The sequence below is a fragment of the Zalophus californianus genome, chromosome 4 (assembly GCF_009762305.2).
Source record: "Zalophus californianus isolate mZalCal1 chromosome 4, mZalCal1.pri.v2, whole genome shotgun sequence".
NCBI lineage: Eukaryota > Metazoa > Chordata > Mammalia > Carnivora > Otariidae > Zalophus > Zalophus californianus.
In genome coordinates, this window is record NC_045598.1 from 151,986,604 (window position 1) to 152,010,141 (window position 23,538).

At 37.3% G+C, this 23,538-nt stretch overlaps 1 protein-coding gene across 2 annotated transcripts in view; it reads left to right on the plus strand.

Moving 5' to 3' along the window:
* Positions 1 to 23,538, plus strand: part of CPQ (carboxypeptidase Q) — a 451,967-nt gene that overhangs the window by 199,224 nt on the left and 229,205 nt on the right. For both annotated transcript variants that reach the window (XM_027582022.1, XM_035726988.1), the window contains one exon: positions 10,011 to 10,218. In XM_027582022.1, the coding sequence (XP_027437823.1) occupies positions 10,011 to 10,218 (208 nt within the window). The remainder of the gene's footprint in view (positions 1 to 10,010; positions 10,219 to 23,538) is intronic.

The following is a 23,538-nucleotide window of genomic DNA, read 5'->3' on the forward strand; positions in this document are numbered from 1 at the left end:
TATTTTCCTCCTTTGAAGTAATTGAGTGCTGATTTCCTATCTGTGCCAGCAATCTTTTCAGAGGTAATTCTGTGCCCCTCTATATCATTGTGGGAAAGAGAGCTCATACACAACTTCTCTAAAGATTAGAAAACTAAAACATGTACCTATTGCCACAGAGGCTGAGAAGATGTATACAAATGTGAATAAACAGTTAAAACACTACCAGATGCACAGGAAGAGCCCTTGAACCCAAATGCGATTGGCATCAAGAAAATATTAGCTTTGTAATTCTGCCTAGATGGCACATTGATGGACCAGCACTGCAGAAGGATTCAGCTGCAAGTATTTCATGCAATTGATGGTGGAAGAAAAGAAAATTTCAACAGATATTTTTCTGTTAATTCGCCACAGGTGCTCAAATACCTGTGACCTAGTATTTCAAGGATTCAAACTGCCACTGTGATAGCTTCAGGCTTTGCTTCCAGGTTATTTTACAGACTGTGGCATAGATTTTTAAGAATTTACTTCTGTTTATTGGTAATGTTGCAGTTCACATGATCACAGTCTAACAGGATGAGTGTAGTTTCTCAAAGAATCGAGGAGATACTAATTTATATCACTCCAGATTCATGTTCCATTTTTATTGTGTGCATTTGGTATTCAGTTCTTTTATTTTAACTTAACATTATTTCATCTACATGTTTCCATGTATTGCTTTTGGCCATTTACTTGCCTTGCTAGTTTCATTTTTCCTGCTACTGTGGCTGGATTGTTTCTAGATTTTCACATTTATACAGAGATGCAGGAAACAGCTTAACATAAATTGTTTTTTTTCTTATTTTATAATATTGCCGAAGAGTCTGTCCTCCAAAGCAGAATAAGCAAAGTAAGAAATTTTATAGTTCTTGCTACATGTTGGGAAATCACGCTCTAGAAATATTAAATTAATTAAACAGTACCATCAGCATGGAATGTATGTATACTTTGCCCTATAATTTACACAATATTGGATTTTATTTTATGTAATGGCTTTTTAAAACACAAATGACATAAAAGTTACCATCTTACTCATTTTAAGTGTACAGGTTAGTGGTATTGAATACATTCCTAATGTGCAACATCAGAACCATCCATCTCCATAACTCTCTCATCTTGTAAAACTGAAACTCTATACCCATCGAACAATAACCCCCCATTTTCCACTCCCCACCAGCCCCTGAAAACCACCATTCTACTTTCTGCCGCCATGATTTTGATTACCCTAAGTACCTCGTGTAAGTGGAATCATATAGTATTTGTTTTTTTGTGACTGCCTTATTTCACTTAGCATAATGCCCCCAATGTTTATCTGTGTTGTAGCCTATGTCAGAATTTCCTTTCTTTTTAAAGCTGAATAATATTCCATTGTATGTATATACCACATTGTGTTTATCCATTCATCCACTGATGAACGCTAGGGTAGCTTCCACCTTTCAGCTATTGTGAATAATGCTGCTATGAACATGGGTGTATATCCTTGAGACTCTGCTTTTAATTATTTTGGGTATATGACCAGAAGTGGAGTTGACAGATCATATGGTAGTTCTATTTTTCATTTTTTAAGGAACCACCATACTGTTTCCCAAAGAGTCTGTCCATTTTACATTTCCCATTTTAGTGCACAAAGGTTCTTATTTCTCTGCCTTCTTACCAACATCTGTTATTTTCTGTTTTTTGATAATAGACATCCTAATAGGTGTAAAGTGGTATCTCATTAGTTTTGATTTTTATTTCCCTAATTATTAGTGATGTTGAGCATTTTTTGGGGGGTTTATTGATCACTTGTATATTTTCTTTGTTGAAATGTCTATTCAAGTCTTTGCTCACTTTTTAAATTGGGTTGTCTGGGTTTTGTTGTTCAGCTTTATGAGTTCTCTAATTATTTTGAATATTAATCCCTCATCAGAGATACGATTTGCAAGCATTTTCCCTCATTCTGTGTGTTGCCTTTTTGCCTGTTGATGTTGCCTTTTAATGCACAAAATTTTCTAATATTCATGAAGTCTAATTTGTCTGTTTTTTCTTTTGTTGCCTTTGCCTTTGGTGTCATTTCCAAGAAATCATTGGAATCTAATGCCATGCAGCTTTTGCCCTACATTTTTCTTCTAGCAGTTTTATAGTTTTAGATCTTTCATTTAAACCTTTGATCCATTTTGAGTTGATTTTTGTGTACGATGTTAAATAAGGGTCCAACTTCATCCTTTTGCATGTGTATATCCAGTTTTCCCAGCAGATTTGTTGAAAGTTCTGCCCTTTCCCCATTGAAAGGTCTTTGCACCTGTCAAAAATCCCATATAGTCAAGGGTTTATTTCTGGGCTGTTTTATTGCATTGGTCTATACATCTGTGTTTATGCAAGTATAACACTATTTCGGTTGTGGTAGCTTTGTAGTAATTTGAAACCAGGAAGTGTGACTTCTCCAGCTTTGTTCTTTTTCAAGATTATTTTGGCTAGTTAGCATCTCTTGAGAATTTTAGGGTGTTTTTTCTATTTCCACAAAACATGACATTGGGATTTTTTGATAAGGATTGCATTGAATCTGTAGATTGCTTTGGGGAGTATTGACATCTTAACAACATAAGTCTTCTAATCCATGAACATGGAATGTGTTTCCATTTATTTATATTTTCTTTAATTGCTTTCAGCAGTGTTTTGTAGTTTTCATTGCACAAGTTTGTCACCTCCTTGGTTAAGTTCACTCCTAAGTATATTAGTCTTTTCAATGCTATTGTAAATGGAATTGTTTTTGTAGTTTTCTTTTCAGATTGTTCATTGTTTATGTTTATGCAGCTGATTTTTATGTGTTGGCTTTGTATCCTGTTACTTTGGTGAACTCATTTATTAGTTCTAACAGTTTTTTTGTGCAGAGTCTTTAGCCTTTTGTACATATAAGATCACATCACTTGTGAACAAATATAATTTTAGTAAAATTATATTTGTTCACAAGTGATGTGATTTCTTTTTCTTGCATGATTGCAAGATTATTTTTTAATTGCAAAATTAATTGCAAAATTAATTGCAAAATTAACAATTGCAAAATTATTTCTTTTTCTTGCATGATTGCTCTGGCAATAACTTTCAGTACTGTATTGAATAGAAATTGCAAAAGTTAGCATCCTTGCTGTGTTCCTGATTTTAGAGGAAAGGCTTTCAGTTTTTCAGCACTGAGTATGTTTGCTGTGGGTTTTTCATATATGGCTTTGGTGATATTGTGGTAATTTCTATTTTTAGTTTTTTGAGTGTTTTTATAATGAAAGTGTCTTGAAACTTGTCACATGCTTTTTCTTCATTACTTAAGATGATCATATTTTTCCCCTTAATTCTGTTAATGTGGTAAATTACATTGATTGATTTTTTGTATGTTGAACCATCCCTGCATTCCAGGAATAAATTCCACTTAGGCATGGTGTATAATCTTTTGAATATGCTGCCATTTGCTAGTGTTTTGTTGAGAATTTTTACAGTGTTCCTAAGGGTTATTGGTCTGTAGTTTATTTCCTTGTAGTGTCCTTGCCTGGCTTTGGTATTAGGGTAATGCTAGCTTCATAGAATGAATTAGAAAGTAATCCCTCCTTTTTAGTTTTTTAAAAAAGTTTGAGAAAGTTTGATGTTAGTTCTTTAAATGTTAGGTAGAATTTTCCCTTGAAATCAACATGTCCAGGGCTTTTCCTTGTCAGGAGATTTTTTGATTATTAATTCAATTTCCTTACTAGGTACAGATGTATTCAGATTTTCTATTTATTCATAACTTAGAGTTGGTAGGTTTCGTGTTCCTAGAAATTTGTCCATTTCATTTAGGTTATCCAATTTGTTAGCATATAATTGTTCATATACTCTTTTATAATCCTTTTTCATTTCTGTGGAATTGGTAATAACGTCCCAGTTTTATTGCTGATTTTAGTAATCTGACTGTTCTCTCTATATTTCTTAGTCCATCTAGCTAAAGGTTTGTCAATTATGTTGATCTTTTCAAAGAACCAACTTTTAGTTTTATTGATTTTTTTGTTGCTTTTCTATTCTGTGTTTCATTTATCTCTGCTCTAATCTTTTTTTTTAATCTCTATTCTAACCTCCATTTCCTTTCTTTCACTAGCTTTCAGTTTAGTTTGTTCTTCTTTTTCTATTTCTAGTTCCTTAAATTGTAAGGTTAGGTGGTTGATTTGAGATCTTTCCTGTTTTTTAATGTAAGCATTTATCACTATAAACTTTCCTCTTAGCAGTGCTTTTGCTGCATTCTATATGTTTTGGTATGTTGTGATTTTGTTTTCCTTCATAGCTAAATATTTTATAATTTCCCTTGTGATTTCTTCTTTGATCCATTGGCTGGTTAAGAGTGTGCTGTTTAGTTTCCAAAAATTTGTGAATTTTCATTTTCCTTTTGTATTTTTTCTAACTTCATTCTTTTGTGGCCAGGGAAGATGCTTTCATGATATATGCCCTTTTAAATCTATTGAGACTAAGTTTGTGGCCTAATATGGCCTAGCCTGGAAAACATTCCATGTGTGCTTGAGAAGAATGTGTGTGCTGTTGTTGGATAGAGTGGTCTGTTAGATCTAATGGGTTTGTTGTGTTGTTTAAGTCCTCTGTTTCCTTACTTATCTTCTGTCTGGTTGTTCTGTGACTTCTAAATGCTGAAGGAGACATAAAACTGAAGAAAAAGATTGAGAAGTCCAGCTTGATGAGAAATGGTTTATCAAGGGGACTCATGGACAGAAGTGTGTTTGGGGTGGGTACAAGGCGAGTAGATCTCAGAAACCCTACCTCTGTTAGGATCTGCTTTTATAGCCCTAGAGGCTAGGAGTAAATGCTGAGGGACCACCTGAGAGGAGAATGTTTATGAACAGGTGTATGTCACAGGTTGTTCTATCCACTATTGAGAGTTGAGTATTGAAGTCTCAAACTATTATTCTAGAACTGTCTATTTCTACCTTCAATTCTGTCAGTTTTTGCTTCATATATTTTGACAGTCTGCCATTAGGTGCCTAAATGTTCATAATTGTTAATATCTTCTTGCTGTATTGACGCCTTCATTAATATATAATGTTCTTTGTCTCTTATAACCCTTTTTGATTTAAAGTCTATTTTGTCCAATGTCAGTATAGCCATCCCTATTCTCTTTTGGTTAATATTTGCATGGAATATCTTTTTCCATCCTTTTATTTTCAAAATATTTGTGTCTTTAGCTCTAAAGTGAGTCTCTTGTAGATAGAATATAGTTAGATAATTTAAAAAATCCATTCTGCCAATCTCCACCTTTTGATTAGAGATTTTAATCTATTTACATTTAAAGTAATTATTGCTAAGTAGGGACTTTTTTCTTTCATTTTGCTATTTGCTTTTTTTTAAATGTCTTCTAGCTTTTTTTTGTCCCTCATTTTCTGCATTACTGTCTTCTTTTGTGTTTAGCTGATTTTTTTATAGTGGAATGTTTATATTTCTTTTTCATTTTCTTTTGTTTATATTCTAGAACTATTTTTTTGTGGTTACCATGGGGATTACATTTAACATCCTAAGTAATAGGACTCTAATTTGAATTTATAACAGCTTAACTTCAATAACATAGAAAAACTCTGATCTTTTCAGCTCCACCCCCATGCTTTTTGGTCACTGATATCACCAAGTTACATCTTAATACATTATGTGTCCCCAAATAAACTAAGAATTATTTTAAACTCATTAGTCTCTTAAATCATTTAGAAAACATGAAAGTGGAACTACAAACCATTGTTACAATAAAAATAGCCTTTATAATTACCTATTTATTTATCTTTATTGAGATCTTTCTTTCTTTACGTGGCTTCAGGTTACTGTCTAGTGTCTTTTCATTTCACTCTGTAGGACTCCCTTGAGCACTTCTTACAGGGCAGGTTTACTTCACTATCTTCCCAGAATCCTTTATAATGGCTTCTTTCAGTAATTTTAATTTGGATTTATTTATTTGATGTGAAGCTGTATGTTTGTGAAAAGAAAGGTTTAAAGTTAATATTTATAATTTTTAAATATGTAATGCATCATTTATATATTTTGGTCATTGCAAATGTTGGGAATATATTTGGCTGCAAATAAAAAGAAATTTGACTCATTGTGGCTGTTTTAGTCATGATTCTTTAGAAAAAGAAAACCAATAGGTTATATATATATGTATGAAGAGATTTATTATGAGGACTTGACTCATGTAATAATGGAGGCTGCGAAGTCCCAAGATCTATAGCCAGCATGCTGGTGAATCAGGAGAGCTGATATTCATGAAGTTTTACAACAGCCATCATTAATTTTAAAACATTGTCATCAGCCCCCAAAGAAACCCCATACCTATTAGCATTCACTGCGCATTTTCCTCACCCTCAACCAGCTCTAGGCAACCTAAAATTTACTTTCTACCTCTATGGATTTACCTATCTAAACATTTCATATAAGTGGACTCTTACAATATGTGGTCTTTTTTTACTTCTTTCACTTCAGATAATGTTTTTAAGTTTCATCCATGTTGCAGCATGTATAAGAACATAATTTTTTTTATTGCTGAGTAATATTCCATTGTATGGACATACATTTTACTGATTCATTCATGAGCTGATAGACATAAGGGTTGTTTTTACCTTTGACTATTACGAATAATGCTTCCATGAACATTTGTGTGCAAGTTTTCATGTTAATATATATTTTCATTTCTCTTGACTGTATACCTAGCAGTACATGTTTCACTTTTTAAGGAACTGTCAAATTGTTTTTAAAGTGGCTTCACCATTTTACATTCCCATCAGCAATGTACAGGGTTTCAAATTTTTATATATTGTAGATTGTATATATTGCAGATATAAGTGCTTTATCAGGTACACAATTTACAAAAATTTTCTTCCATCCTGTGCATTGTCTTTTCATTTTCTGATGGTGTCTTTTGAAATAACGAAGGTTTACAACTTCAATGGTTCGATTTATCTTTTTTTCTTTTGTTGCTTATGATTTTGGTGTTGTATCTAAGAAATAATTTCATTACCTGAGGTCATGAAGTTTTATAGTTTTAGCTCTTACATTTAGGTCTGTGATTAATTTTTTAAAAAATATTTTATTTTAAAAAAAATAAATTATTTTTATTTTTATCTTTATTTTTATTTGTTTTTAGAGAGAGAGAGAGAGGGAGGAGGGGGAGGGGCAGAGAAAGAGGGAGAGAGAGAATCTTAAGCAGGCTCTACACCCAGCACAGGGCCAGACTCAGGGATCGATCTCATGACCCTGAGATCATGACCTGAGCCCAAATCAGGAGTCAGACACAACCAACTTAGCCCCCCCAGGTTCCCCCTGTAATTAATTTTTAATTGATTTTTATATATGCTGTGATATATGGGTGCAGCTTTTTTCTCTTACATGTGGATATTTGGTTGACCCCAGCACCATTTCTTTGAAAATATTTTTCTATATCCATTGAATTATTTTGGCAGAGAAAAGTGTTGAGTCCTCATTCTTCCTACTTCTACTAAACAGTGCTGGATTGCAGTACAGGAGGACATTCTTAATTGCAGAAACAAATTACAAGGCTTTTATATCTTGAATTCAGAACCATAGTTGGAAGATGACTTTTAGTGCTGTTTTCCTCCCTGGAGTCATGGGTACATGCCCAACTTACTGTCCCCACTTTGAGAACGCTTACCCTAACTTATTGGTACAGATTTCTTCAGAAAAATCATTTAAACAAAAAAGCAAAAGGAAAGAAAAGAAAGTGAGATTGGCAAACCAAGAAACAGACTCTTAACTGCAGAGAACAAATTGATGGTTACCAAAGGGGTGGTGGGTGGAGGGATGTGTTAAATAGCTAATAGGGATGAAGGAGAGCACTTGTGATGAGCAACAGGTGCTGTATAGAAGTGTTGAATCACTATACTGTACACCTGAAACTAATATTACACTGTATGTTAACTAACTGGAATTTAAATAAAGACTTAAAAAAAAGAACCTGTTGAGAAATGTTACACTGACCTCCTCTTGAGTAAGAGTCTGAGAACAAGGAGAGTTTGTTGAATCCCAGACATCATGTAAGGTAATCCGAACAATAAATATTTAGATTGTTTTCCTACATGTTTCAAAGTACTTTTGGTCATTAATCACTGTACCAACTCATTGGGAAAAATTGCACTGAAGAAATAATACTAATATTTACTAAATAATTATAATGTGCCAAATACCATTTTAAATTCTTTATATATACTATCTTTTATCCTCATAGCAATCTTATGAAGTCAATACTAATATTATTCTCCACTTTATAGATATGGAAACTCAGAAACAGAGAGATCATGTGGGTTGCTTCATGTCATGGTAGAGTCAGGATTTAACCTAGGTTATATGACCACATGGCCCACTCTGAACCAGAAGTTAGAGTGAATTAGGCTTATTCCAGAGTAGGGATTGAGATTCAGGGTTTCTGTATTATGGTTTTTGAGTTTATAAGTCATTTGTCTCTCTCTTGATGAAGACTACCATTTAAGAAATGTTCATAGAGGGTGTGCTAAGATGGTGCTAAGGATTTGAGATTAGACAGTCTTTCTCTGCAGGGATAATGTAATAGACAAGTTAGCAAAATAAATATTTAGCATTTATTGAGTTCTAGGTTTCATGGCAAGTGATTCACTTGTATAGATTAATTGAATCTGCAAAATAACTCTGTGAGTTAAGTATCATTATCACTTTTATTTATAGATGAAGCCACTGAAGCAAGTATATATAATTTGCCCAAGGTCAATTAGCAATAAGTGCCATAGCCCAGATTTGAACCTAGAAGGTTTTGCTCCGCAGTCTCTGTTCTTAATCATTTTGCTGTGCAATTTCTCTAAGTAAGTAAGTAGTCACCAGACATATTGTCACAACCGTGCAGTCACACCAAGAAAGCAGTGATAAGACTGGATTGTCATGTTTATGCATGTGGAGGTTGGAGTCACTTCTATAGGAGAGAAATGTGTTGTGGCTGAGAGAAGGAGAAAGGGTTTCCTGCAAATATGAGGCAACCTGAAACAAACATGGAAGTAGGAAAAGAAAAATTACTTTTAAGAGGGAGGCAGTTAGCTTGTGCCTTCACAGAAGATGGGAATGGGCTGAGAGGGTGTGATGCACACTCTGAAGCCTGTGCCAGTTTGGTCCCGAGGGGGTTGTGGTTTGGGAGGCTTTGGAGTCCTACCTCAGGAGCAAAAAGGGACAGTTTGACAGAGCAATTTTAGGAAATGAGTTTGATAAACTCAATTAGCATGCATAGAGGTTGAATCAACAATAGATTCATAGAAACTTTAATTACAAGTGTTTTTAGTAATCTAAGAAGCATCTGGAAATTACCAGGAAAAACTTGACCATTGGGGTAATATTTCTTTTCTGGTGCCAAAATTATCATAGTTTTCTTTTTCTTGTAACAGTAAAATCAGGGACTGGGGTTTATGCAGCACTTTTCTTCATGGGAACACAAATATATCCCATTGTTCTACAGTTTTCTGCAAAAGCGTTCTACCACCAATGCAGGGCTGCATGTTCAGATCTCTGTGTTTGAGTGGGAAGAGAGTATCCCCAGAGCTGGTCTGTGACAGAGAGCTGGATGTATTTGGGCAGTTTTCTCCCAGACATGTGGGTCTTCTGGTCTGTAGCCTTGATGGACTTCGGAGCTTTCTTTGTCTCCTTGAACACATGTGTTCATTCACCTCTTGGTCATGAAGGTGCTGTTAATGTTCTTTTGAGTTTGAGGCAATTTGCAACTTTAAAGGATCATCAAATTATCAAAATAAATTTCATGTAATGTTTTCAATGAGATGACCATTAAATTGAAGTTTCTAAGTTATTTTTACCAAAAAGGAAAATTCACATCAAAAGCAAATAAACCAATATTGCCCACCCATCCTATTTCTCATATGCAAACAAAGATCAATGAGAATCAAATGTCAAATACAGACACTTAAAAAATACCTTTGGTCCATTTCTACTTTTAAGGTAACCTGGTGGCTTCTTTTCTCAAGTCCTCACACAGGTATTCAGGAATACCAAGATGGTGTGCCAAAAATCCCAACAGCTTGTATTACAGTGGAAGATGCAGAAATGATGTCAAGAATGGCTTCTCGTGGGAACAGAATTGTTATTCAGCTGAAGATGGGGGCAAAGAAGTACCCAGATGTTGATTCCTTCAACACTGTAGCAGAGATCATTGGTAGCAAGTACCCAGAGCAGGTGAGTGAAGGGAGTGCATGGGCTGTTTGGGAATAGGGTTTTGTGGTCAAGTATCAGTTTTTAGAGATGGCTGGGGAAAGAGAGAACATGAATTTACAGAGATGGTCCATATAAGCTCATTGAAGGCAGGATATATATATATTTACTTATTTCCCACTAAAAGTTTTACAACGATTTGAAGAGTGAAATAGGATCCATGGTGTGGAAATTCAACCTCTGTCTAGATGCACACCCACACCCCCCCCATACACACATGTATTTATTCCATTTGGAGCCAGGTTGGCATTTGAGATCATACCAATAGCTAATAGTTATTATGCTTATTGTGTGGATTATGTTATTTGAGTCTTTCAAAGCTCAGTGAAATGGATTTACTTTCATCATTTACAGGTGAGGAAAGTAACATCGAAGGAAACTCAGGTGCCTGAGGTCCACACTCAGGTGCCTGAGGTCAAAACCAGGACCTTAAAAATGTTTAAACCAGTTTTAAACCACAGTAATTTCCCGAAGTATTTTTTTCCTTAGCAAAGTTTGCAAATCAAATAGTACTAGAGGTAGATTCAGACTATGCTAGCCGAAGGTTAAATAAGTTTGGCAAGTTGCTTATTCTCTGAGTCTTAGAGAACTTTTCTGCAAAGAAGCGATGGTGTATGTAATTTAGCAGGATTATCATGAGGACTCAACTAGCCCAGCACATCAAATAGCCTAGCACAGTGTTTGGTACAATGCAGACACATGCTGAATGGAAGTTGACTTCATCTGACATCAAGTGTACCAAAAAACTGTTCTGATAAGGTGTCTGTTGCAAATTTCCTCTATTAGTAGTTATTGAAACTCTGGAAATAGCACTTAAATATCAAGTTATTCCAGAATTACAGACTTGTATATTGCTGAAGGAGGTAAATGGGGTGAAGGAAAAAGTGAATAGTGATGGAGAAACAAACCTTCTGTACCTGTCTTGACTCAGGACCTCTCCCAGGCATAAGGGCTCTGTTGCGGTGAAGATTTGTTTTATGTTCTTCCTTCCCAAATTACATCCAGGATGTGGGCATGCATCAGTCTTAGGCTTGTAGCCACAGCGATAATGGAGAAGCAAGATTTCAGTAGGACCTTAGGGAGTCAGAGAGCTATAGAGAAAGTCTACTTTCCAATGTTGAGAAAAGAAACAAACAAGCCCCTTGCCCTTTAGGAACCTGATAACAGAAGGGCTCAGAGTCTATATTCCAGGTTCCAAGGAGTCAGCCTCCTTAAAGTGTAATGCTTACCAGGTATTTTCCCCAGTCAGTAGTTCTAGGATAAAGTGTTGCCATTTTTAAGGCTGCTAGTCCAGAGCAGGAGGGGTTTAGGATTATCAGTGATCAGTCGTCTGGGTGAGCAGGGTTCTCTGGTCCCTAGGCTGGGTGGCAAGATGAGCGTGAGTTATCGGGAGCCTTAGTCTGCAGCAGCCAGGGGGTGTCAAGGTCTGAGCTAAAGCATTGAAGCAGAGGAGGTCTGTTTAGGGCTGTAGCAGCCAGAGGGCTGAGGTAGTGCTGGCTCATACAGCTTCCTAAGGGCCATTGGCATCTTCTGGCTGGGAATGCTTGGGTCTACTCCTCAGCTCAGGCTGATTTAAAAAAAAAAAATTAGCTTTATGGAAGCATAATTACATAAATTTACCAAATTTAGTATACAGTTCAATGAGCTTTGAAAATTGTACACAGTAATATAACCACTACATAATAGAGAATATTTTCATCACTCCAAACACTGCTCGTACGCCTTTGCTGTCCATCTCCTCCTCCACTCCCCTGCCCCCTGGTAACTACTGATCTGCTTCCTAGAACTAGAGTTTTTTCTTCTCTAGAATTTCATAAAAGTGGAATCACAGAATGTGCAGTCTTCCGAGTCTGGCTTCTTTCACTCACATAGAATGCTTTTGAGATTTATCCATGTTGTTTTATCAATTGTCCATCCCTTTATATTGCTGCTAAGTGATATTTTATTGCATGGATATACCACAATTTGTTTATCCATTCAGCAGTTGTTGGACATTTGGTGGTTTCTAGTTTTTGATTGTTATAAGTAGAGCTTCTGTGAATATTCTTATGCAAATCTTTCTGTGGACCTACATTTTCATTTCTCTTTGGGTAAATGCCTAGGAGTAGACTTGCTGGGTCAGCCTGAATTTTAAGCACCCTAATCTCCATCAGGATGCTTCAGTCTCTGTATTCTCTCTCTGTGGGGGGTAGCTTCTTAGGTGGGTAGATTCCAGAGAGTTCCCAAGACTCAGGATTAAACTTTTACCTCTACCATAGCATTGCATAGCATTCCAGAAGTTGGTTATAAATACGTTGTTACCAAGACATACAAGGTAGAAAATTAACAAAAGTTCTCCCACAAAGAAGTCCAGTATTACTTCCACAGAAGGAATGTGGATGAGTGCAGCGAATTCTCTGTGACTGTTTTTGGGGAGGAATCTGTCTCATAGTCTGCCTGAAACTGCATCACTGTGAGGGGTCCAGACTATGAAGGGAAGCAGCAAGCATGGTTCTTCTCTCTAGGCATTAGGTGAGTTAATGAACCTAATGTAAGTAAGCATAGTCCTGATCAATGCTACCCCTTCCATGAAGCTTCCTCAGGTAACCTTCACCTCATCTCAGCACTATATGCTCTGATGGTGTCATCTCCCACCAGAGCTTGCTAATGCCCTGAGCAGACACTCTGTTTACTTTTTTTCTCTCTTCTCACTAACGCCTATACTAGGACTTGGCATGCAGTAGCTTCTCAACACATATTTTGTTTTAGTAAAATGAAGAGAGGAAGTAAAGGAGAAAATGGTTGGATAATTTTCTTAATCTCAATTCCTGTTAAATCTAGACGTTCTCCTGTCCATTTAGAATAGTGATTGTCCATTGACATATTGTACATCACCCCTAAGTGCAGCTCTGTGTTGTCCAAGCCTGAACACCTCAATTCCTTCAAACCTGATCACTTGCCTAGTTTCCCGTCTCTGTGAAAGGAGCCGTGTTTACCTGCCGGCACGGTTAGAGCACTTCACATTAGTTTTCATTTTCTCCTCTTTATCACTGACCTACAGCCAGGCACCACATCCTATTAAGTCTACTTTCATCATGTTAAAAAAAAAAAAAATCTGTTCTGTCTTGCCTTTACTGTCATTATTGTCCTAATAATTCCCTCCCCACTGATTTTTCTTGTTCTAATCTCTCCCCTATTTTTGCAGTGCAGCTCAGAGCTGTTTTAAAACGCTGATCTCCACCTGGTGTTTCCCTGCTGTCAGACCCCCTCTCCTGTTCCCTATAAGATAAAGGTTATGATAAAGATAAATACTGGGGTGAGTAATCAGAGATGAGCAGAAGACAGAGGAAAAGAGACATAGAGGGAGGGAGGCAGTTATAGGTAAGAGAAAATTATGTAGCAGAAAATGAATGCTCAGAAGTGAGTAGAAAATGAGAATGAAGGAGGGGAAAGACATGTCTGATGGAGATTCAAATGCCAACTAAGAACGATTCTTTCATTGGCTAATGAGGGAGCCTAGCCCTCCTCCACTCTGGCAAACTTTCTGAAAATCGCTCAGCTTTGTTTTTAATGATAAGTACGGTAGTCCTGCCTTATCTGTGGTTTCGCCTTCTGCGGGTTCAGTTACCTGCGGTGAACCACAGTCTGGAAGCAGATGCTCCTCCTTCTGATGTAAGGCCAAGTCAGCAGTAACTCAAGGCTACATCACATGCCTACATCATTCCCCTCACTGCGGCTCATCACGTAGGCATTTTATCATCACACATCATCACGAGGAGTGAGTACAGGACACTAAGGTATTTTGAGAGAGAGACCACATTCACATAACGTTTATTACAGTATGCTGTTATAATTTTCTGTTTTATTATGTTATTGTTGTTAAGCTCTGTGCCAAATTTAGAAGTTAAACTTCATCATGGGTATGTATGCGTAGGAAAAAATAGAAATAAGGTGCAATGTTATCCGTGGTTTTGGGCATCCACTGGGAATCTTGGAATGTGTCCCCTGTGGATAAAGAGGGGACTACTGTAATGGCGGCAGTGACGTAAACATAGGTTGACTAACTTATCTCTGACACATCCTCCCTGCCTTACTCCATGTCAGACTAAAGAAGAGTGTTAAATAATGCTAAGCAAATTACTTGCAATGGAAATTAGCTCTAAAAAGAAGAGGGTTTATTGCAATTTCTGTTATTCTGCTTGCAGATCAAACATCCCGGGTGTCTTGAGGGTAGGCTAACATTCACGCAGTGGCTGACAGACAGTCTTCAGTGCTAACACCCAGCACAACCCCTTATATCTCATTATTCATACACAGCACTTTAATGAAAGAAAAGCAGTTAGCACATAAAGAATCCCTCTGATTTGGCCCAAGGACCATGGACGAGGTGTGGTTATTTTCAGCTCTAAAAAAGTGTATATGTGATTGATGAAGCATTAACACATTTCAAAACCCTACTGTATAATTTAGCCATAAGCTATAAGTACTGAATTACTTACATACTTACTTACATAGGCTTTTTAAAACTGCCAATAATACAAATACTTTATTGAGTTTCAATAAGTGAAAATGGCAGAGTAGGGGTATTATGCACATTAATTCTACCCTCTTCCTAAAGTGGCACGTTTTGGCTCCTCCAAGCCCAGAATCATGCCAGTGTGTAGGGGGGACCCTGTCCTGACATTAGCCTGAATAAGCCCTTTCCTGGCCTCACTTTATGATGCTTCCATGGTATTTCACTCCAGCAAATAGGCAAACACAGAAGGAGAGTTGTGCTCAAAGTGACCTGACAAAAGGGCTGATGACCTGAAACTAGGGAGTTGGTGCACCTGTAGGACAGACTCTCTACTGAGAACAGATTCTCCAGTGTTGACTCTTGGGGCTGCCCCATCTCCTTTGCTCCTCAGTGATTTCCTAGGCCTTATTCTGAGGTTTTGCCTAGTAAATGTAATATTTTAAAAAATGTTAATATATTCCAGAAGTCTTCTGAGGGATTTGTGTGGAAAAGAAAAGTGTTTTAGATTTTTTTTTTGGTTGATAATATCCAAATCCATTTTGATAAAGCCTTGATGAGTGAAATTGTTTTTTTATACATGCATTTTTCCTATGGCAGTTATTTTCATGGATTCAAAGAACAATTTCAGTTTCATATAAAGTAATATCTCAAATATAATGCAGTACTGTGCAGGCCAGTGGAAAACGTTGAGATGAAGGTTTTAGTTTGTTAGCTGGATAGCTCACTTTTTCTTTGTGTGTGTTGGGGGGGGAGGGTTTCTTAATATCTACACTATTAGCATTTTGGGCCAAATAATTCTTTGTTGTGGGGGTCTGCTCTGTGTGTTATAGATTATTTAGCAGCATCCCTGGCCTCTCCCCCACACCCTATAACCATGACTGTCAAAAAAAAAAAACAAAAACAAAAACAAAAACAAAACTCCAGACATTGTGAAATGTCTGGGACAGAAGTCGCCCCAGATTGAGAATCACTGGAGTGGAATAATGGAAAGAACACAGCGTGGGTGTTGCCACACGCCTTGGTTCTGGTTTTGTTTCTGCCACAATAAGCTGAATGACCCTGGCCCGCTCAGTCCTTCAACTATAGAATGGGGAACTTTGTCTGGGAAAACTCAAAGTTCATTTCCAGCCTTAAAATTCCATTATTAAAAAAAAAAATACTTGGGGATCATCATCATACTGATGGTACACACATTGTATGCTGTTCGATAGTAATAAGACACAGTGGGAGCCCTTTCGTTCCTTGGCAGAGTAGCAGTGTTGGGAAGTGTTTTGTTTGTTTGTTTTTTGACATTCTGTGTTCAGATACAGTTAGGAACTCTTCTATTGAAAAAGTAAAATAAACTTTTTTTGTGGCACTTCTTAAACCTTTATTGTGCTGGTGTACGCTGGGAATTTTTAAGAAGTTTGAATATTTGTAATATTCCCCAAACTTTTTGAGAAACAGTAGGGCATGAGATTCACTGGGTAGCTTATGTTTTGGTGTTTTTTAATATTCCTTTTTAAAAACTATGCATTCATTAATGCAACACAAATTTATTGAGTACCCGGTATGTGTCAGGCATGAGAGTTACAGCAATGGTGTCAGATGGTCAGCATAGCCCTGGGGTTAGAAACATGGCCAGTAGAACTCAAATCCTACCTCTCACATTCTCTTGGTAGGTCATTTTGCCTCTCTGACCCTCAATATATATTGACCTTTACTGGAGAGGGGAGAGCTTATGCAAAAGCAAGGAGTTGAGAAATAGGAGGGGCTCATCAGAGGGACGGAGCCCAGCCTTGACATACCATGGGCAAGGCTGGGGCTTTGTCCTGTTGGCAGTAAGAAGTCCCTGAAGCGTTTTAGCAGGAACTTTGCGTTTTGGTACATTTTGGCCACTATTAGAAGACTGAAGGCAAAGACTGCAATTCAGCTAGGAGATAGGAGGACGTGGGCTGGGATGGTTGACATAGTGTCGGGAAAGAGGAGAAGGATTCAGGAAATATTTAGGAAATAAAATTGGCAGAAGTTGTTAAAGTTTGAATGCAGGGGAGAGAAAGTGCAGTTTGGGTGGAATTCATTTATTCATTCTACAAGAATTTATTGAGCTCTTACTATATGCTGGCTGTGTCACATTCCTTTCATAGCACTTGGGGCAGAAGAGACAAGCAAGTAAACAGGTAACCACAAGTGTCGTAATATGGCAGCTACATGGTATAATAGGGGCTCATTTCAGGGGCAAACATCCTGGTCAGGGAAGCCAAGGAAGCCTTTCTGTAGAGCTCCAATTGATTCCTCAACACGAGTAGTTAACCACGAGGAGTTAACCAAGCTAAAGGTTACGTGGGTGGGGTTGGGGATGCTCCAAGCAGAGGGAATAGTATGTATGAAAGCCCAAAGAGTAGTGTTATTCTTTTTTTAAAGGAATGTGATGTGACCTCCTATAATTTCTAAATCTGTCTGATAATGAACCTGTGTTCAGCAGTTATGCTGTAAAATAACCTAAAGAAAAACGCATGGCCTCTTCCACATATGTATGTTTTTAAAAATAAATTATTGAAAATCTCAGCCATTCTTTTGGAAACAGCTTTAACGTTGATGCTGTCAAGACCTTGTCGAAGGAATAAACAAAACCTGATGGACCTGGTGAACAAAATCATGCCGTACAGAATTGACTAGTTACAGGCTATATAGCAAATGCAGTTTTGTCTTGCATCTGAATATGTAGTCTGATGATTTGTAAAACCTCCTTAATGGGTACAGCAAGTTATGGTGCCTGGGTGGGAGCCTTTTTGCTAACAAGCAGCTGTTTAAACTTTCATAAGCAAAGTAATTATTAAATCTTTCATGAACCTATTGGTTGGAACATTTGTTCACATCTTAACCTTGAGTTGGAAAGTTTTTGGGGGTGGAGTTAAAGAGTTTGAAGCTGGCAAATTTCATTCTTTTTTTTCTTTCTTATTATAAACTTTTTATGGCTTAGAACCAGCCAACCTAAATCATGGAAGGAAAAATACATGTGTGGCAAGCATAAGGCATTTCATTGTTTATTTTTCAAATTTCTGAAATGTGCTCATAGCTATGCATGCCTCTGGGCTCATAAAGACAGCAAATGGAAATAGCTCCAGCCAGACAGGCTGTTTTAGATAGATAGCCACCCAGGTAGACACGGCGCCCCTTGGAGAGTACTCTTTCCTGTACTCAATAAGTCATCCTAGTGGCCAAAATGGGACTTGCAAGCAAGAGGATGCCATCTTCCATAGATTTGAGCACGTTTCTTTTATTAATGATGGAGTCATTTAATAATAATCATAAGATGAATAATAATCCACATTTATGGAGTGTTTACCATGTGACAGGCAGTATTCTCGATGCTTCTCATGCATTTTCTCCTTTAATTTTCACTATGACCTTGTCAAGTAAGCCATGCTGTTATCCCCATGTTACAGGTGAAGAAACTGAGGCTTAGATCATAAAGTTCACAAAGCTTCTGCATGGAAGAGCTAGGAGTAAACACAAGTTTATTCTATCCTGGAAACTGTGCTCTAACAATTAGTTATCCTGGACTTCTTAGTCTTTTTCTAGTCTGGTTTGTGAGATCCTGCTCTCTAAAGAGTTTCCTGTTTTACCCTAAACGAAAAGGAAACCAGCACAACTGTCAGCACTATAATCAGCAACAACAAATGCTTGTTGAATACCTAGTCCATGTAGAACTCTATGTGACAAACTCAGGAAATATTCTGAGGCAAAGAGAAGAGATGGTAAAGGGCCCCTTGCATGGTGGTTAAGTAAAGCAGGCAGTGAATTCTGCAACTTGGACTCCACTGTAGTGATGCACGGCCTGTGGCGCTCCATCCTGGTTGACCCAGTACGAACGTACCCTGCAATCCTTTACAGTTTGCAGTGTACTCTCACCTGTAGTATCTCATTTAATCCTGACAACAGGGCTAATTATCACAGTTTCACCTGAAAGAGGAAGAAGCTGAGATTCAAGTAAATTACTCAAGTCAGACACACATCTAATAAGTGGGAGTTAAGATTCAAAGTCTGATTCCTCTATAACTTGCTGTAGTCCCTGCCCAGAGCCCTGCAGTTTAATATAGCGTAGAACAAATGCTTTAGGGATGCTCTAAAACACAACCTGAAGAATGAAATTATTTGGATAAATAATTACCATATAATTCAGTAAGAGCAGTCTCAGAGGTTTTAAAATTGTCCCTAAATTCTTTGATCTCCTTTTAAAAGATGGAGCCAGATTACCTTCCCCCATGTGTAGGCTGTACTTAGTGATTTGCTTCTAATGAGTGGAATGTGGCAGAAATGATGGTGGGTGACATCTGGGATTAGAACATAAAAAGCATGTGGCTTCCTCCTTGCTCTTTCTCGTGGATCACTCACTCTGGGAGAAGCCAGCTGCCATGTTGTGAGGATACTCAGGCGGCCCTGTGGAGAGGTCCATGTGGTGAGAAGCTGGGGGCCTTCTCTTATCCACCAGCACAAATTAGCCAGTTAAGTAGATCCAGCAGATCCAGTTGAGCCTTTAGATAACTACAGCCCTGGCCACCATCTTGACCATACCTCATAAGAGACCCTGAGCCAGACCCACCCAGCTTCTCTGCTCCCAGATTCTTAACCCACAAAAACTATGTGAGGTAATAAGTATTTATTATTTTAAGCTACTAGGTTTTGGGGTGAAATAATACAGTAATCAGAGAGCACAAGATACGCAGAAAGGAATACTGTGTCTGAGCTGTCAGGAAAGCCGGCTACTGAAAGGTGAGAGAGATGAGCAGGAATTTAATAGATGGACAAGGAATTTATTGGGAGGTGTTCTGGGCAAAGTGAAAAGTGTATGCAAAAAATGTGCCACAGCAAGGCATATTTTAGGAACTGCAAATGAAAAAGAAGACAGACTCACAACTCAGAAATCATAGCATTTGGGATATAAGGCCCTCACTAAGAACTTACTATATTATATGATAATGTAGCAACTAATGTTCCCAAGAGTGACGAGTCTGCAAGGAATTAAGATGCATATGGGTGATTTAGGAAGACAGGAAAGCAATCAAAACATTGAAATATTTACTTCAAAATTAAAACAAAAAATGTACTGTATAAATCCTTCGTGAAAGGGGAGTCCAGGTTATCCAAAATAGCCACCTCCCTATGTTGTTACTGTACTAAACTGTCTGGGTCTGTGTTTTGAAAACTTTAAGCTTAAAAATAGGGCCAAGAAATAGCTAATGAAGAACACCTGGATTTTCCCCAGGATTTTCACTCTACCAGTTCTGCTGCAACAATCAGGTAGAAATTAACATTTTATAACCAATTATGTGTTTTGCTTGGCATCCTGCTAACCAACTGAATTTTTTAAAAAGAGAATTGCCCAAATTTACTTGTTACTCTGTGCCATATCTCATTCATGGACTATTTATTGAGTGCTACCCATGTGTCACCCACTGTGACAGGCCCATAAACCGAACCTTTATATTTAGGCTGCAGAAATTTCTTTGCGTCTCAGTTCCAACTCCACTGTTTTCTAGATTTAGCAGCAGCTCCTGATAGAAAGACTATGTTTATTGTTTAAATTAGATTTTCATATAAAATTAGCATCTACTTATTTGAAAAACAGAGAAAAATAAAAAGAATTTTTACTCAGGATCAAATTAACTCAGACAATTGCTATTAACATCTTGCTGCATTTCCTTCCCTGTGGTTTTTTCTATGAATATTTTTATATAGCTATATTTTGTAGATAGTGTCAGATCTGATTTTTGTTTAACATCAGGCAAAATATCCCTTGGAATAGAAATTTTACTATCTGTAAGTTATTCTGACAAATAGATATTCTGTAATTTACTTAACCTATTATTAGATGTTTTGATTATGCATGAATCTTTCAGTAAAATGATGTTACATCTAAATAAATATGGGGCTAGGGAATTTTGGAGTTGTCTTTTGAACTGTTTATGGGTTTTGCTAAAACAGAGTAATTTTAAATAATAATCAATGGGAAGCTTAGGAAGGGGTTAACACGGTTTCTTTCCGTGCCAAAAGAACTGCCCTTGGAACATTCTAAGAACACTGTGTGGCCATGTGCCGAATGTGCCGTCATAGTAATGCTGTTAGTTAAATTAAACATGAATGATTGGATGAAGAACATTATTATTCTGTGCACATTCTTGACTCTTAATTTAAGGTTAAACTAACTTAGTTTAATGTCATGTGAATTTTTAGCAACAATTATGGCCAGTTAATGCATGTTCTTCCTTAGTCATGCCTCATCTCTTTGCAAAATTACAATATTTCATTCCAAATTTATTCTGACCAGAACTTTCTCCCATTTTCCCTCAGTGTTTATATCAGAGGCCCTTTGAGTTTATACTGTAAACTACCATTTGTGTATTTTTATAATAAGCCTCTAAGAAGTAGTTCTGGATATGAGTGCATAGGACTCAATGCAGATCAGAGAACTGGACCTCATTCCTTCTTTATCTGTCAGGGGATGTTGTGTGGATGATAGAGATACATCTTAACATCTCTGTTCCAGTCTTTCTCCTCTCCTGTCTGGTATATCACCACCCAACCAATATTCCTCAAGGATGCCTCAGTGCAGAAATATGCCTCTGTCAACCTTCTATTTAAAATAGGCAGTGGCTCCCCACTTACTGTCAAAAAAAAAAAAAAAAAAAAGCCTTGCATCTACAAGATGTTACACTGGTCATGCCTTTCCCCAGAGATAATCTATGTCCTCCAAGCCTGGAAGATTCTCTCTTCCATATGTGTCACATCTTGGTTTCTTTGCCTTCTCCATACTGATTCCCATTTCTGTATCGACCTGTTGAAATCTGGCCTACTCTTTCTTTATTCATTTATTCACTTTAATTGAATGATTCAATAACATTCATTCATTTAATAGAAATTTACAGAGCTATAGTTGCATGTCAGACACTGTTCGAGGGCAAGCTCAGATGCCACCTCCCCTAAGAAGCCTTTCCTAATCACCTCAGCCATATGCATGGCTTCTCTCTTTAGAACTCCCATTGGTCTTTTTTATACTAACGTTTTGTCACTAATCTATATCTCATTTCTGTGTATATAGTAGGCACTCAAAAAATGTTTTTTGCATTAAAGAAAAATGAATAGATGAATGAATTAATGATTAAAAGAAAATGTTTGCCTTCTCTACCAGTGGAAGCTAATGACTAAAATAAAATGATGAAACTGGTCTAGAAATTTAATATTGTTGGGGGTTTTCAGTCTGTGAAACACCCTTCATGTGGTTTCCAACAGAGAAGGAAATGAATGCTTTTTTCTCAGCATTCTACCACATTCTACACTATCTGATATTAAAGGCAGTGTTATACTTTGTCATTGCTTTTTATTATAAGACAGTGTTTTAAGGACATTACTGAAAAGGAAGATTCCACTTCCAGAGTACCAATAACCTATTTTAGCATTCAAAAGGCAAATATATTAACCAGAGTAGTGAGAAAAGAAGCAGATTAAGTGATTTTGAAAAACCATTTATTCTGAGCAATAAGAATCCTATAGGAACCTTGATTAGTTTCCAGTAGAAGTGAGACATCAAAATAATAATCATAACTATGAGCTTGTGTTTACCATGTGTCAGGGATTTTACCATCCAATTTGTCATTTAATCCCCTAAACAACTCTCTGAATCAGATACTTTTATTTTCCACATTATACAGATGGGGAAGCGAAAGTTTAAAGAGTTAGGCATGCCCTAACTTGTCCATGCCCACTGGACAAAGAGGGTGGTTGGTGGGCAGAGTAAGCCCGTGAGTTCAAGCTCTGCACTCTTGTTCAAGCTCTATGCTCTTCTTTATCTACTCATGAAGTTGGGAATGTGTGGGCTGTGACAGCCACTATACACTGAAGATCCTCTCAGTTACCTTGAGTGATTTCTATTTACATAATTGTTCCTGTACTAGCCCTATGGATGGTGAATAAGACTTTTTTTTTTAATAAGACTGTTTTTTGCTTTGTTTTGTTTTGTTTTTAGGAAACTATTGAAACCCCAGAAAGGGGGAACCTCAAAAAATATTGTGCCATTTTGGGGCTGTGCACCATTCTGAAGCAGAGGAGGTTTGACTCTCCTTCTGGAGATGATTGAGCATTCTTTTAAAACCGGGAGTTACTTTGAATTCTTTTTTCTTATATTTAGGGCAGAGAAGCAAGGGAAAGGTAAGAGGCCTCTAATGAAGTCATCAGACCTTGAGAAAGGTATTTTTGTCTGCCCAGGATTCCTTCCTTTGAGAATGGCCCCTCTCCCAACATTGGGGCTTGTGGGGACTGCCAACTCCCACTACTAAGAACTAGAATCTTGAGCAGGAACACCACAGGGACAGAGCAGGTGGGGGATGAGTCATTCATGTTGTTGCTCTGCACAGTTCAGGATCTCTGAGCCTCAGGTTTACCTTCTGAAAAATGGGGTTTGTATGCCTCACAGATGTGTTTCAGGATTCAGTGAGATGTCCACGAAAGCTTTGGCACAGAGTAGTTATCCAGTGAATGATGGTTACTGTGCTTTGAGATTCTGGGGACAGTTCTTTTTTCCCCTAAAGAAGGAAAGGAAAAAGTAGACTCTTTCTACTGAGGAGGCATAAGATGCAGAATTACTGATGGTACTTGTGAAGAACACCCAACCATTCAAATGATGAATTAGCAAAAGATAATCAGGGTGATTGTGAACTGTGGAATGATGCACTGCTGCTTTAGCATAACGCTGTTGTTAAAACTCACAATACTTCATTCTTAAAAAAAAAAAAATCAATGGTATGAAGGAA